Here is a 17,015-nt window from a genome sequence, read left to right as displayed (position 1 = left end):
ACTTTATTTATTTACTTTTCTTTCTTACTTCCTTCTTATGTATTTTATTTTGTTTTGATGTTGTGCAGCACTTTGGCCAGTGTCTCGTTGTATTTAAATGTGCTATATAAATAAATTGACTTATGACTTGACTTATAAAATATGACCCGTTTTCACCAGAATCAGTCAAATAGTCAGTTGGTAGTAGTGACCTCTCACAGGTGATCATACTCAGGTATGATCACACAAAGTTTACATAATGCAAGAACCATTCACAGCTTACAGGAAGGTTTTTGTACACTGCTCTTTGCTAATAAGTAATGACAGATTTGACATGGTTCCCGTGCACAGGTGTGAACGACAATCTAGGATCTGAAGTTATTTTATGGTGGGAAAAGTCACACCCCAGATAGCAAATATTTTGGCTGTATTATGGCATACATTTGGCATTTTTTGGCTTTCTTTTGGCATTAAGAAAGAAAGTGGTATGATTAGGGTTATCGATAATAGATAAGGAGGCGCCCAGCAATATATGGCTGAGTTAAGGCATGTTTATGGCATTGCCAGAAGATTGGGCGCGAGTGGGAACAGCTGATTTGGGGCTCCTCTGGGACATTTATGGCTATATTTTGGAAGTCCACAATTTGTTTTGGGTGAATTTTGGTTCCCTTTTGGTTTGATTTTGGTTTTCCTAATTTGAGACATCCACCCATAACCTTGCCAAAAATGAAAGCCAGATTTGCTAAATGGCTTTAAATGTGCCAGGAGAGAATGAAACAGCAGGTGAATTTGCAACACTTTAAAACTTTGTTTTGCTTTTATTCTGAAGGCTATAAAAAAAGGAAGTCTTTTATTTTCTATATCACCTTTTATCAGTTTGACAACATGTCCTTGACTGACTGAAAACTGTTGTTGCATGGTGGTAGGTGGTTGAATGTCTTGACCGGCAGACGGGGCCGTGAACGCCTCACCAGGTGGTGGAGTCGGACATGACATCAAACTGTGACTGCGGCGCTTTTTCCGCATTCTCAGTCCGCGAGCGAGCGAGCGTGCGAGCTTCCCAGGGCCGCGCGCACACACTCACGTTCTCGGACGACTGAGAAAGGGAGCGCGAGCTGGAGCGGGGGGCACACATCCATGGGACAGACGACGGTTCATGGGAACATCCATCCGAACACCGAGCACTCTCAGCGGGGTACGTTCAGCCTCTTACAGCCTCTCCTGTCCGGAGGCTTCTTCTGCATTTATGTCGATGCGAACCAAGATTTTACACAGAATCCGCATTTATGTTCGTGATAGTGGAAGGAATTTATTTATTATTATGTAAAGTTTTACATTGTTTAAACACTGAAGCATTTAAGATTTTTATTTTTTATTTATTTTTATTACCTGAACAGAAATTAAGAGATAAGAAAAAAAACGCTGAAGGCTACTTAGTAGTTTCGAGATGGAGCAGATAGTGAGAGTCAAAAGCACATTTAATTCATAGACAGCACTCACACATTGTGTTATGTAGTTTTTATTATTTTTATTTGTATATAAGACTCACTACTATATGATCCATTTCAAAAGTATAAGAATCTTACCTGTTCAGGTGGTTCATGTGGACGAAGACAATTCTAATATAACAATATATATATAATATAATATAACTTTTTAATCCCATAAATAGCCAAATCTATAGATAGATAGATCATGAGGGCAGCATGTAAACATACATTAAATTGAAACAGTAAACATACATAAATCTGAATTTAAATTAAACATGTGATCAAACATTTGTTAAGAAATTAAGCATGTGCAGAGATGTACTACACTACACTACTATTACAGTGGTTAAAAAGTACTCAGTTACTCATTTCCATTTTCTGCTACTTTATCCTTCTACTCCACAGCTCAGAGGTGAATATTTTGCTTTTTTACTCCACTGCGTTTATTTTAATAACTTCTCAGACTGAGATTCAAAATCTAAAATTACAGAATATATTCCATCCTTTTCTGTAATCGCTTGTCCTCATCAGGGTCGTGAGGGGCTGGAGCCTATCCCGGCTGACTTATTATTATTATTATATTCATAGTTACCATGGTGACAGCAAGTAGGTTTTAATACCGCAGCAACAAGTCCTCGAAAAAACAGCTGCTAGAAAAACTGGTGTAACGTTATCTGTTTAAGACAAAACCAAGCTGTTCTTATGAAGAAGTCGACATAGTTGGAAAGCGTGATCTGATTTCATGCTGCACATGCCACCAGCAAGCTACAGTAAGGTTGCTGAAGAGTTAGAGAAGTGCAGTCCTGTTCTTGTTGTTGTTGTAGCTGCTCCTGACAAAATGACCATGGGCTCATGGGCGGTCGCGGTAGGCCTTGGATGACGATGATGGACCCTTGGACTGGGTCAGGGTGAAGTGGGATATAGATGAGAGAGGTTATTTTAGACTTAAAAATCAGCCCTTCAAATGTTTTTAACACGTTTGTTTGACCTCACGGATACACGTGGCGTTTTATTAACACTAAATTTAAAGTGACTTGTTTGTTTAGCAGAAAAAAACTCCACAGATGTCCTTTTAATTATGTATCTAACACATTGCAACGTTTCCTGGTTAAAAAATAGGAAGCTGATAAGCGTGAATTATCAATAGGATATGAATTAAAGATTAACTGACAGGATGTGACTCTATGAAACTGACTGACTGGCTAGAGAGAAGACGACTCACTCTGTTGACTGACAAGTTTCAATCTCGCAATCTCAATTTAGCAACATGTGCCATCGCCCTAGGCTACTCTTTGAGTTTGAGGTCCGATCGATTCAACCTGAGCATCCATTTGATTTGATTGATGAGCCCCGAGTAACCTGGACGGTGACCTCACTGTTGGACACCGTCGGATGTCTCTGTGGTGGATAAAACGTGATAAAAATGCAGGAGAAACAGGAGAATACATATAACCTGTGTGATGTGGATGTGGGTGGTTTAAGCTTGTTCTGTAGAAGTGCTTGTCTGACACCTTTCCAGTGTTGAAATCGTGGGAGGGGGAGGGAGAGAGAGGGGGGGTGACTGTGTTCGACAGTAATACTGTAACTTTCCAGAATCAACAATCTGACTTTCACATCCACTTCATCCCATGTTTGGTCAGTTTGTTGTGAGGATGAGAAAGGAGTCCGGGTCGGGCACTTGACTACGGCTATTTCTGTCGCTTTTCATGTGAAAAACACCACGAATGCCTTCCACAAGAGGAAACACGAGTTGTCATTTCCATATTCAAACAACACTGCGTCTCTCAGCTCTCCGTGACGGTCTGCTTTTGGCCAGTTTGTCCATTCAGATAAGGTAAAACATGCTCGAACCTGTTTACTTCTTATAGTTGCTGTGGACAGCAGACACTATTCTTAAACACGATAAACATTCGTATTTTGTTGGCTGGTTTATTACAGTGCATTTACTGCAAGTATTAAGTGCAGTGACATTGTTCCAGAAAACCGACGTGGGTCTGAGGCATCTATTCTCGGCACAATGTCCCATTTTTCCACCAAAATACCAAGAAGTTGATTTGCGCTGCTTCACCTCCTCTCATCTGTGCACGGTGAAACAGTATGTATGTCGTCATCTTGAAAGGAGGCTCTGAAAGTCTGACATAATAACCCTGATGTCGAAAACAACAAGTGCCATTAAAGGAAATGTATGACCCAAACATCCAAACCATCCAAACGTGCTATTTCCATCTTAACTTCGATAAAGATTTGATTGTTTTTCCTTTTATAGCAGCAGAAACACAGCTAATACTAAGTGTGCACGCACAAGCTATTTCTTTTTCTAGCAAGATAACCTAATGTGACAACACTGCAGCATTTTCTCAGCGAGAAGCTGACTGGCTCTGGAAATGATGTGATGAGTCAACCTCAATTTAAAGGCACTAGGATCGGTTTAATGGACTGGTAACAGAGAAGATAAAGTCTCTCCTGTGTTTCGTCCACCTTGGCCTTGCTTGTGCCTCTCTCCTGACTTCATAGTGCCGCATACTATATGCAAGTGAAAATTAGTGTGTGAAGCGTCAGCAAAATTCACGGATTCGCTAAGCTGCGGTGTACAGAGAAGTCAGGTAACAGTGTTTCACTTTAACATTAACATGTTGATAATAATTTGTTCTGTGAGTAACCTGATGATTAAAATGTCTGTTATTAGTCTGTACTCAGACTGTTTTTGTAGATCCAACGTCTTCTCTCAAGCTCAGTGTGTCTCAAACTTTTTATACAGTTTACCTCCTCAGAAAATATTTATCTCTCCCAGTACCACTATTTTGATTATTGAATTCAAATAGAGAAACGTAGGCCGACCCTGATCGGGCAGGTTTATTCCTAAGAAGAAGATTATCTATTGTTGACTGTTGATGAATCCTAAACAGAACCGCTTCAAGAACCTGAGCTTATTTGGTGTTAAAGCGGTTCTCCTGATGTGCACGTCTCTTCTTAATGTTTATTTAAACATTTATTTAACCTCTGCTTACTGTCTCACGTCACATTTCAACTAATCGTGGATCTATGCGTGCTCTACGTGGATAAACATGTCTATGTATCAGGCTAAATGATATTTCAGGAAATGCAAAACTTATTTTAAATCACATTTGAGGGATCCCCTAGTTTAATTTTAATTCAAAACGTTGTAGATGGTTTGATATGTTTTAAATTCTTTTATTTCATTAAAAAAACATTGGCCAGAGATTCTTCCAAGTATCATTACAGGAAGTATCACCAGTGGTACTCATACCATAGTTTGAGAACAACTCAAATGAGAACAAATAATTTTATCTTATCGGCTTCATATTTTTGAGCCTGGACCTTCGTTATGTGGGTTAGTTACATAATTAAGGACCCCTGTGGAGTGTTTTAGTAAACAAACGAGTCAGTGTGTACATTTGGTTTTTGTTTGCATCCATGTTTACCAGCTTGCAGTCTTCTTCTCTCTTGGTTTTGTTGGCACATTGCAGCATTTCTTGACATACTACTGTGAAACCATTGGCAGAAGTGTGTGTACATCCACTCGTAGAAGAGCTCCACAGTGCTACTGGAGGTCAAAAGCTCCCTAAGGGACGTTAAGTCAACATTTCAGTAAATATAAGTATCCGGTCCGACTCCGTAATCACTTCATGACTTTGTGGTATCGCTTGAGCAGGTCACACAGCGCGGCAGCCAAACTGAAGTGACTGTTTGACCTGATACAACATCAGCTGCAGAACTAATGCTCCCCAAGGTTACATTGTGGGAATGGTTGGACTCGCTTACTCAGTAGGGTGTTAGTTCAGAACACAACAGGTTAACAGAGAATGGATTTTAAGAAAAAAAGGGAGGAAAGAAATACAGGAATATAGACACACAGTGTCTGTAGATATTAAAGGCTCGCTCTAAGGTAATAAATGATTCTTATTTTGGATAATGGATTTAGTGTTTCAGGACAGGGATGACTTAAACTGCAGCACCCATGCTCATTAAGGAACAATAATAATCATAGTGCTAGTTTTGTTAATTACAAACATATCAACCAGCACGATGACATTGAGCAGATAATATCACAGTCTATTTAATGATAGTGTAATATCAATTGCGGTCTTATTTCTCAATTTTGACTTGACACCGCCTATGAGTTTCTCCATTTCTGCTATTAAAACACAGTATTACATCAATGTTACTACACCATCTTTCAAAATGATGATTCAAACCTTTTAACTTTTATGTTTAATATGATGAAGCACTTTTTCAAATACTCTACCCAAAAGAACTAAGATCAAATTAAATACCACGGCATCTACAAATGGCCTGAAAAGTAGGTTGCGGATACCTTAGATCACGATCTGAAATATTAAGATTTCTCATCTCTGCAGATGTTATATCCCACACGCAAACACTTCAAAATAAAGTAAACTGAAGCGTGATTTACTGATTTCAGTTGCTGTAACGATGGTGTTGCTTCTGCATTGTGTGAGTGTTAAATTTTAGAGACTTATATAACGTAATAGGTTATTTTGAGTTAGTTTCAGTTTTAGTCTGACGTTGGATGGAAGTGTCACTCAGTGTAATGATCTCTCTTCCTTCTTCACAACATGCGTCACTGTTACGGTCCCTTTCTGCAGTCTTTTGTCTTGCATGTGCATATTTGTAAAAAGCTGATTAGAAACCAGGGAATCAGGTTTTTCTAATCCTCCTCCCCTATTACAGAAACCAGGTTTAAGCTGGTTACTTGCATACATTCGTGCATCCTTCCAACACTTCGAGATAGTCCAAAACTGTCTCTGTGCTGTTTCAGAGCAACCCTCAGAGGTTTGAACAAAAACTTTTGGAGGCCCGATGCTCCACTTGTATATGTTGTTTTTAGCCGTTTTTTTAGCCTTGGTGAGAGTCAGAGGTGAAGGTTTTTGTTGAACTTCAAATGTGTACTTAAGGTTGGGTGGGTAGCTCATCTGGAATGTCACCAAGGTTGTTAAGTACTTCCACACCTCCCAGTGATTATTGCAACATCTTCTAGGTCTTCCTTATTTATGGAAAAGACAGCATTGTCTGATCCCATGTTGTCCTCAACATCCTCAAGAACAGAACAAACCTTTATCCATAACATGCACACAAGAAACAAACATTTTCTCATTTGCTAAGTTTCTTATCTATCCATCCTTAAGATAGCCTTCCCTCCAGATCACAGTCCCTCCAGACATTTGGTTTCTGACCAGGGAGATGAGAAAGACTGCACGAAAAGTTACATTTGAGAAACTAAACAGCACCATCTGTAGCCATGAATCTACAGCCTGAAAGAGTAGTCCACAAAACTTTAGTTAATAATGTTAGTGAAAACAGTTTTTATATCTATCTGTCTGCACTGATGGTAGCACTGCTGTGTTAAGTCACACAGCATTATGACTGGAAATTCAATGTTTTTCAGTTCTTGTCCTCAGACCTTAAGGTCATAAGTGTTGACGTCACTGAGAGTTGCTTCCTGTCTCTCATTCTAGACTGCTTGCCACAAGATGTTATTTTATTCTCCACAACTATGCGAAGGTTGTGAAGCCCCTACCAAGAGTAAATGTATAAGACATGAGTTGATCAAGCTGTTACTATCATTAGTGTTCCAAAATCACAACAACAAAAGCAAATATACCCAAGATGTACTAATTTAGAAATCCAGTGTATGTACCCTGTCAACCGGGTAATGTCGTCAGCATTTGTTGTATGATAAAGCAGAATAAATGATACTAAAGAAAAAATAAATAAACATTCTTGAGGATTAACATTTGTTAGAATAACACAAACGTTGTCCATGTGTCCCATTATATTCCTCTTTTTTTTTTTGTCAGATAGAGTAGGGTATCATCGGCATAGAAATGTTAAGAAAAACCATGCAAGGCGATAACGGGACCAGTGGAGGTGGTGTATATCAAACTCAAGGTCACTTTTATTGGCCAGGTATGTGTGCATAGAATAAAAAAATATATATTGTGACAAAATATTAAGAATAGAAGAGGACGAAGTCCTGATCCTTGCGGTGGTCCAGTTAAAAGGAAGTGTCATGCCACTTTGAATAACTGCCCTGTGTGGTAGGTTGTGATATTAGTCAACTTGAATTGATAAGAGATGCACTAAATATGTTTTACCAAGCCCTGAGTCACTCATAGCAGTTTGTCTGATAGCCAACAATAAACCCATTTGAGGAACTGTTCAGTGTTATTTTCCTAATATAGATGAGAATTCTTTTGAAACATAAAGGCGTGAGAATGGGAGGCTTCCTTTGAATTATGACAAATGTTAGTTTTGTAATTCTTGTAATGTGTTTACAGCTTACCAAGAACAAGACCTGAACATGCGTGAAAACCTGTTAACCAGTAGACACGATGCACAACTTTACACTAAATAGGGAAGTCAGATGTGTTGAGAGAAGTTGATTACAAACAGCTGGTGTCATACTTTTTACGTTGGAGAATGGTGCAAAGAAATGTGTCATCAGGGAGGGAGTGGAAACTGGGAAAGATGTGTAAAAAAATGTAGGTTTAGTTGAGTTGTGGGTTAATGTATTGTGTGTTAATGTTGCAGTCATAGTAAAAACTGAAATGAGGAAGTGTTACACCCACATGTTATCTTCTCTTCTGTACTCTACCACAGAAACGCTTATGTTCAACTAGTAAACTAAGAATGTGCAAAGGACAAGTTCATATTAACTGTATCTTGATTGAGCTTAACTTAATCACTCATCACTGTGTTTAGTGGTTTGTTTGTTGTCTCAGCTTTCCCCCTTTCCCTGTTCTGAAATGGTTAACTGTACAAGAAAATGCATGTAGATTTTGCCTTTCTATGAACCTCCCAGAACCATTACAACATCTGCACCAAGCCCGCGGGTTGTCCCAAGAGTCCAAACAAAACAGGATAAAGCAGCACTCTGTTATCATTCAACACAGGCCTGGAATAACATCCCAGTTGATAATAATCCCCCTTCTCAGACCACTTTTAAGTCAGAGCTAAATAACTTACAGTCTGCTCTATCCAGTATTGGTAAAACAAAGTTATATTCTTAGTTAAACTGTTAAATAGTCTTCATTTTTATTGTTTTTAAAACATTGTGGGAATGTTTTCACTTGATTTAAACTGCACTGGATAATTTTACATACTGTATTTTTATGAACCTGTAGAGCACATTAAATTGCCCTGGTGTTTAAAAGTTGGCTTGTCTTACCTTCTACTATTAACATACATGGTGAGAATACCATATTTGGTTAGGGTTAGTCATCATTTCATTTATTTCTCACATCTGTTTTTTCGTACTCAGGTTCAGCTTTGGCGAATACTGAATTTGGAGCAGTATGAACCACTCGAAGATGGCTGTTAAATAACCAGAGATGGACTAACAAGAGACCAGGAGGAATAAAGTAAAAATAAATCAACATGGCAGTCTTTAAGCCTGAAAATGTGGAGGACTTCTATGAGATTGGTGAAGTTCTGGGAAGGTATGGTTGATTGTTTTTAAGCTCTATGAGTGTTTACCACAGACTTTTTTGTGATTCTGTACTCCAGCACCTAGGATTTGAAAGGAAACAATGACCACCAAGGTAAATAAAATGCTCGTTTTCAGCTTCAGTTTGAGGGTGTACACACCGATCCCCAACCCCACCCAAAAAATCTCCATGTCTTCACAGAGCTTTAGACTGACAGAAGAGTAAATTAATCTCTTAATGTCCTGTTTTCCCTGAAGTCAAGTTCTGTTCCAGGATGATTAATCAACTAAAATAAACATTTAAGTCTGCCGTCCTCCCATCACTCCCCAACCAGATATTGGTTTAGTTCCTCAGGGCATCAATCTGCTAAGAGTGTATTGAACAACCAAGGTTGTAACCATTTTGACAAAATAAAATCAGGTGCGTGGACCGGCAGAGCAGTCCCCCCTCTCTCAGTCTTTCTGAACAGTTTTCTGCATGTGTCTTCACTCTGCAGCATGCATGGTTTGTGGTCTCTACGTGAGACTCTATAAAAAAAAACAAGAAGTGGTGACCAGGTTCCTGTCTCAACCAAGGACAGGGCTGAAGTACATACACACACACACACACATGCAAACACAAAGGCGTTCATTCACACAAAATAGCGTGAACAATTGTGGCTTCTTCTCGCAGGGTTGTGCAGAGGTGGGGTCATGTTTATTTCTGCTTTAGAACATAGACTCAGAAAATAACTTGAAACTCTGATTATCTGTGCTGGTGCACATAAATAAAAAAAGCCACGAGTATCTCGAATGTTAGTCTGGAGCCGTTATATAAACTTTAAAAAAGTGTTATTTGTGTGTGCATGCACGTGTGTGTGCGTCTGTCTGAATGTGTTTGTATCAGGTATTGTTTGAATTGCTATTTCTGTTCTGTTTATTCTTTAATGTCAGGAAGCATTCTAGGTGGATGTGAAACAAAGGTGGACATCACATGTCTGGCACTTCATTCACTGATACACCCACACACACCAAACATGCACAGTGCTCTGCTGACTGACCTCCTGTCAGACCTGATTCTGGTATCCACCCTAGACTTTAACTGCTCTGTCATGTTCCTTATTCCCATAAAATGTTCATTTCCTAAAAGCATCAGTAGAAAGTAAAAAGTAAAACATTGACTTTAGTCATAGTTATGCGTTCAAACAACATCTCTCTACCTGTCACCTCTAAAATACTTGTTTTATTTTATGTAAACATTTCCTCAAAATTCAACCTGACACTTATAAAAGAAAATTTGCAACAATATGGATGTGAACACACAAAAAAAACTTTTAAAGCTGAAAGTGAGCACAGATCCTAGAGGCTCGAGTACAGCAGCAAACTATGGTAAATAAGTCGGTGTCCAAATATTTACAGACAGAAGTATGTGTTTTCAGCGGCCCACCCAACAATCTTTTAAAAATGTTTTTTATTATTTCTTTTGTTCAAATGTGGGCAGAAATGTCTGATGTTATGATGCATGTTCAGTCATATAGATTAGACTTCCTATATATTCTAACATCCTATAAATATCCTATAAATTAGACTTTTGGAGAGTGCTGCTGTTTTGCAGTTTCTAAAGTTTTTCCTCAAGTTACTGTATTTTTTAAGCTTGGTGCCTACTCTGAATTATGTTCTTGCCCCCACCCCATCCAGTGGGCATTTCGGTCAGGTTCGACAGGTTTCTGAACGGACCAGCGGGACGTGTTGGGCAGCCAAGTTCCTGAAGATTCGGAAGACCGCGGGCAGTCGCCTCGGCGTGGAGAGGAGCAGTGTCGAGAAGGAGGTGCAGATCCTCCATGCTGTTCAACATCCAAACATCGTGACTCTCAAAGACGTTTTCGAGAGCCGAGCTGAGGTGGTGCTCATTCTGGAGCTGTGAGTTGACAACACAGTGTGTGTGTGTGTGATTGTTTGTTTGATTGATTTCTTCCTGTGTGTATTCGAGGACTAATTCAAGGTGCATCCGCATGTGTTACTTGTCATGGCAGCTTGGTCAGTGCTAGCACAGGTCTCCCATGTACAACAATAGTAGTTAGGCACTCCTTAAATGTTATCTAGGTACGATATGTAAGTGATAAAGAAATAATAACTTGCAGTAATAAAGATTAAACTGCAACTGTCAAAAGGCAACTCAGATCTAAACTGTTATCGTCTTCCTCTATAAAATCTTTGAGAAACAGCTCACCAACCTCCTGTGGTCTTGCGGTATTCTCACTGCCGTGCGCTCTGACTTCTCAGCAGCACTCATACATGCCTTTGCCAACCTTCTCCGAAATACAAATAAAACAAAAAGCATGAAACTTACGTCAAATCACCTGCCCCCCTCAAAATCTCTTCCAAAGATGGACCAGAATTTAAATTTATCAACTCCTATAGATACTTCTGTATCGGGCTTGAGGAAGAGTTGGATTCCTGTACCTTAACAAAGCGTCTTTTACCCACTCTGCAAAGCACACCTTGGTTAATGGTTAATAAAAAAACAAAGGAGGCCTTGTACTAAAATACAGTCTGTATGTATCAAATAAACTTCTGGTATCTTTTTGCCTAGGCCACTATTTAAGGAAATATGATACTTTTTAAAAGTTTTCTCCTTCATTCCTGTCAGTAAAATGTTCTCAGCAAGTGAAAAGCTGATACCTGGGAACATAGTAGAAGTTCGATGTGTCAAGAAAGAGCAGTCAGGTGGGAAACAAACGTCCAGTCGTCTTTTAGAGACGTCACAGTTTACAGACCCATTTTGACCTACTGTACTTACCATGGTTGGCAAAAGTTACCTGCTTAAACACTGGTGGTTAAGTATCTCATCTGAAAAGACTTGATGTTGGCTATGGGCAGGTTGGGTAGGGTAGGTTTTAAGAGAAATGTATCACCATAACACGCTTCTGTTCGACATTTCAGTGTTAGCGGAGGGGAGTTGTTTGACTTCATTGCCGAGAAGGAGAACCTGCTGGAGAGTGAGGCCATTGAGTTCATGGAGCAGATCCTGGAGGGACTGGGATTCATGCACAGCAAGAACATTGCGCACTTTGACCTCAAGGTACCACCAAAGCGGACTTCAGTCAGTTCTCTGCTTGCTGTTGATGTTTTAAGGAGGTTCTGTTAAAATATACGCTTCCACCATAACAGCGTTATTCTCTCTATTCAGCCAGAAAACATCATGTTGTCAGATAAAGTGTCGCCGCACCCCAACATCAAGCTCATCGACTTCGGTCTGGCACACCACTTTCATCAGGGGGAGGAGTACAGGAGCACAAGTGGCACCCCACAGTACATCGGTGAGGACCTTTGACATTTCTTCTGTAGCATATTTATTAATAAACATGCACTAAAAGCTGCAATGAATCATAAAGAAGAGAAGGAACCATAACTATGTGCAGGTTAGGGACTTTAATGTTGTTGGTTGATGAAGACAACTGTTAAAACATTGATGGCCATGTAGGCAAGGTACGCTTTGTCAAGGTTATGTGCAGATAAACTGTTGTGATCTTCTCATTTTATGCTTTGAAGCTACACCTTCAGTGAAACTTCACAGGTCCCTGGTTTTTGCTGTCATGAGAGTTAATCTCCTTATCTCTCTTCCCCCCTCTCCCTCTTCCTCGCAGCCCCCGAGGTGATCAACTGTGACCCTCTGAGCACAGCTGCAGACATGTGGTGAGCGTTCTGTACAGAAACCATACATTCCTCCGTCAGTGACGTGTTCGGGCCTGCTCTGAGCCTCGCTCACAGAACATGATCTCACTTGTTAGGAATACAGAATATAGTGTCAACATCCAAACAGCTAAACACTGGATTTGTCTAATATTCATCATGCTGTAGTGAAAAAAGTTTAAACCAGTACATGACTGTCTGCGTCTTCTGTTTCTTTTCAGGAGCATCGGAGTTATTACCTACATATTGTAAGTTGTCAGTGTTTGTGTGTCTTCACATTTAATGATCAGCAGACATCTGCTGCCTGATTCAACCAGCAGCATTCAGCTTTAACCCGTTAATGACTAACAAGTCTACTTGTTATGTTCAGTTAAAGCCTCACAGATTTTGTTCTCTGTTAGAGGTGGCAACACAAAATATGTTTAAATTGCCACAACATGTAGCAACATGTAACAATATATATATATATATATATATATATATTGCATATATATATATATGGATATTTCTTCACTTTTTACCTTAATTGGTAGATAAAGTTTATTTTATTTTACAAAAACAAAACAGAAATAAGAACATTCATTTGACATGTTAAACATCAGATTTATGCTGGATAAAAACATCATTTTGAAACTGAAGTTGTTTTTAAAAGTCTTAAATTTTGAGGTGGAGCTCTCTCTGTATCATGTTATATTTAATCAGTCAGTCAGATTGGGTAACAGTCCAGACTATGTATGTATCAAAAGTTGTAACTTGTTGCTCTTGAAGCGAAAACCAGCAACGCCTTGTGCCTAACAGCTAAAAAAAAGTATGCTGAGAAAGTTGTAGCCTGCTGTAGCTTCATACTTTGACTTTGCTTTAGGTGCTGTTAAAGAAATTTACCATTAACCTTCTATCTTTTATCAAACAACTTGATCTGTACAGACGGGCTGAGAGGTTGACATACTGTATTCTCACTCTCGTGTGTCCTCAGACTGAGCGGGTTGTCGCCTTTCCAAGACGATACTAACGAAGGGACCCTGCGGAACATCATCGCCATGAACTACGAGTTTGACGAGCAGTGTTTCAGCATGACGAGCTCCATGGCCAAAGACTTCATCCAAAAACTCCTGGTGAAAGATCCAAAGTATGTAGAAGAGTCACAGTGATTCACAACAAAAGCTGATCCATTGTTTGCTTTCATGTTACCTATTAATACTCTCCCGATCTTCTGATGTGTGTCACAGTGAGAGGATGACAGCTGAGGAGTGTCTGCTTCATCCGTGGATTAAGGTTACTACAAGTCCCACGAACCTGCTTTAGTTATTCACTGCACAATTCTGCTGAACCGTGTATAATAAATACAAATGTTGTCGTCCGCTTCAGCCCATCACACGCAAGCAAGTGGCCAAAAGGAATCGATCCTCAATCAATATGAAGAACTTTAAGAAGTTCAACGCCAGAAGAAAATGGAAGGTGAGTCTGTAACAACATGCAGACTTTTTTTATTTTTATACATCCTGTTCACAAAATAAATAGAAACAGTAGATCATACTGAGCTGATGTAAACAAAGACAGAGTTGCTCTAGTTGCCTCATCGAAGTCCTTAAAGGGCCAGTGTCTCAGATTTGGAGGGTGTATTTACAGAGTCCTCCATGTTGAACTGCCATGTTTCTACATGAAGAGATCGTTCGACATGTTGCACCCACTGTAGTTTTTTGTTTGAAATGGGAGGGTGAGGTGAGGGGTATTTAGTTGGTTTCAATCTGCAACTTCACCGCTTCAACCCCCCTGCCCTCTTCTAGATGTCCTATAACATGGTGTGGATGTGTAACCGGCTGGTCCAGTTGCAACTGCTGAAGGGAAGCTCGGATCCAGATCCACTGCAGGTGAGACCACTTTATGTTCTTGTCCAAAACCACAGTTATAAAAATGTATACGAGACCCAAAAGTGCACCGTCAGATCATAATCCAACTGTGCTAATCCTTCTCTCCAGAGACAATGTGAAAGCGACGCAGAGGACACTGAAAGCAAGCCGGCCTCTCTGCTGCGCCGAAGACTCAGCAGCAGCTCTTAGAAGCTGACCAGAGGAAGGTGGGACGAGTCAGCGAGGCTGGATCGAAGGTCACTGAAGGGAAATGTTTTCTGTTACACTGTCCAAGACGAGTCTCACACACTGTCTCAGAAGTGCCTCTGATATCTAGCACCAGATAAAATGCGCACTGCCTCATCTGATGACAAAGGACTTTGAGAAGATGAGTCCAGCTAGTCCAGTAGAAAATGTATTTGGGTGGTTGCTGATTTGGGGAAACTCTTTGATGACACAAAAAAACATTTTCGGGTAGAACTTTTATTTCCTCTACAACTAATTTCACGTCCAAGTCTTCCTTGACTTTTACAAAAATGCAAACGCGAGATCTGTTCTTGGTTTAAACGTTGTCCTGTGATGATTAATACTGGTAGTTAAAAGCTAAAATGTTGTTTTAGTACTGCTTATTTCCAGAGCTCTATCCATCATTTAAATAACTTATGATAACGTTGTACTCACCACATTTTTTACTTACGATAAGATTATTAGTCCTGTAAACAAACATAATTCACTGGCTGCATTTCACTCTGTGTCATGTGGACAGTAACATTTCAGTTTCACTTCCAAAAAACAAAACTAGTTTGTCAGCTTGTGTCCTACCAGGGGTAGTTTTTTTAGTTTTTAGGGTGTGGTTTGCCTCATGAATGAGGAATCCCAGTATCAGGTTAACAACAACATGTGCTGTTACAACACGACTGATCATGTTTCAGCGATTTCTATAGATCTTGTAAATCACGTTGGTTGAGCACAATGTTATGATAACTGACAGAAGTGATGGCTGGAGCTATAAAGGCTGGAAAGTTTCACCGCCCTCTCTGGTTTTAGATGTTTCACCTCTGACCACAGCCCAGATTACTGATGTCTGTGTATCTGCACCTCTAGATGTATGTGAAGTGGTTCAGTTGCTCTTTGTCGTAGCGCCCAATGCGTCACTCCAAACTCTTGAAGTGCTGCGAATGTTCAAGTTCTCTTGATTGGCGACAAAACAATCCCACCTTAAGCTCCCGTGCTCGTTAGCTAAATTGCTCAGTTGCCGTGGAAATGAATCTCTAAATCCCCGAGAACCTCTTGGACTTCTTTAAACGTTGAGCTTCAGGACCATGTGATGAAGTTTTTAAACTGCTGTTTCAAGGCTCAAGGATGAACTGTTAAATCCACTGATGTTGACGAAGTGTAGGTTTTTGTGGGATGCTATGACACTATCAGCGAGTGTTTATTTAAGTTGTGCAGATATAATGAATTTCCAAACAGTGTGTGTGTGTGTGTTTTGTATTCTCGTGTTATATAACTTGTCTCATGATGTATCGGTTTTAAAAGGCACAGTCATATGTTGTACATAACTCAACCACCTCGACTTATTACAGTTTTTATTGTCGTCTAGCTCCATCCGAGACTTGAAAGATTTTGAAGCGTTGCCAAAGCTATCACTTTGTCTCTTTTTATTGAGGATGTTTGTTAAAAAAAACGATTGTATTTGAACTGTTTCAATCATGTTTTTCATCTTGTTCTTGTGCAACTGCAGTGACTCTGCTCACTGAAACTGATGTGATGATCTGTTCTGGAGTCTGAATATATTTTAAACTGGTTAAAAAAAAAGTGACGGTTATAATAAAGAATAAAGATTTTGAATGATATTAAAATGATTTATGACCTCTGACCTGTCGTCACAGTCTCTCTCATCACTGCGAATGCAAATGAAACCTGTACGAGACAAATTCAAACCTGTGTTTCCCGTTTTTAGATCGATCCACCCGGCTTCAGAGGATTTGCAGGTCAGAATTCACATTTGTCTCTGCACAGAAACAATAGAAACACTGATGCACTGTTTGTTCGATTATTCTCACGGTGTGGCATCACCCTGTTTTGTACAATATGACTCTACTGTACCCTGTATTCATTAGTGTTCTTAATTTCCTGTCTTTCCAGTAAGAGATCAGGCATTTACCATTTGGTTTTAGTCCAATACCAAAATAAACATTAATAATTTAATCAATTAAATGTGCGTGTTCCACACAGGACGGTTGTAAATTAGTGTGTTCGTGTATTATCTAATGTGAGACAGATACTTTTTTTTTTGTAGCAATCTTATTGACGCTAATAATACTCCAAACAAAACTTAGCAGTATCATTACCTTTGGTTTCCATCCACTCCTTTGTTTCTGTGCGGCCATTAACAACCATTTACAACACTCCCAGAGGTTAATGAAAGCTGCAGCCCCAATAAAACTTTATGTATGTCGGTGTCTACCAAAGATTTCTCATGTCATTGTTCTGCATAGTCTGGATGTGACTGGCTTAGAGCTCACCTTACACCAACGTCCATGTTGCACAGTCGAT

At 39.6% G+C, this 17,015-nt stretch overlaps 1 protein-coding gene across 1 annotated transcript; it reads left to right on the top strand.

Annotated features, from left to right (window-relative positions):
- Positions 1-906: 906 nt before the first annotated feature.
- si:dkey-240h12.4 (death-associated protein kinase 2) lies at positions 907-16,335 on the top strand. The gene is made up of 12 exons (XM_019253366.2): positions 907-1,174; positions 8,773-8,950; positions 10,615-10,836; positions 11,860-11,998; positions 12,107-12,236; positions 12,564-12,612; positions 12,831-12,857; positions 13,583-13,735; positions 13,836-13,881; positions 13,975-14,064; positions 14,394-14,477; positions 14,586-16,335. Exons 2-12 carry the CDS (start codon positions 8,889-8,891, stop codon positions 14,664-14,666), a joined length of 1,083 nt encoding a protein of 360 aa, XP_019108911.1. The 5' UTR covers positions 907-1,174; positions 8,773-8,888; the 3' UTR covers positions 14,667-16,335.
- Positions 16,336-17,015: the final 680 nt, after the last annotated feature.

The sequence above is a fragment of the Larimichthys crocea genome, chromosome XIII, assembly GCF_000972845.2.
Source record: "Larimichthys crocea isolate SSNF chromosome XIII, L_crocea_2.0, whole genome shotgun sequence".
NCBI classification, from domain to species: domain Eukaryota; kingdom Metazoa; phylum Chordata; class Actinopteri; family Sciaenidae; genus Larimichthys; species Larimichthys crocea.
Note: the sequence above shows the minus strand (reverse complement) of the source record. Positions and strands in the feature narration are given on the sequence as shown.

Bases quoted from the DNA above. Each gene is read 5' to 3' on its own strand.
- si:dkey-240h12.4 (XM_019253366.2), top strand. From the start codon at position 8,889: ATGGCAGTCTTTAAGCCTGAAAATGTGGAGGACTTCTATGAGATTGGT. The intron at 8,951-10,614 runs GTATGGTTGATT...CACCCCATCCAG, and splicing joins ATTGGTGAAGTTCTGGGAAG to TGGGCATTTCGGTCAGGTTC. The intron at 10,837-11,859 runs GTGAGTTGACAA...TCGACATTTCAG, and splicing joins GTGGTGCTCATTCTGGAGCT to TGTTAGCGGAGGGGAGTTGT.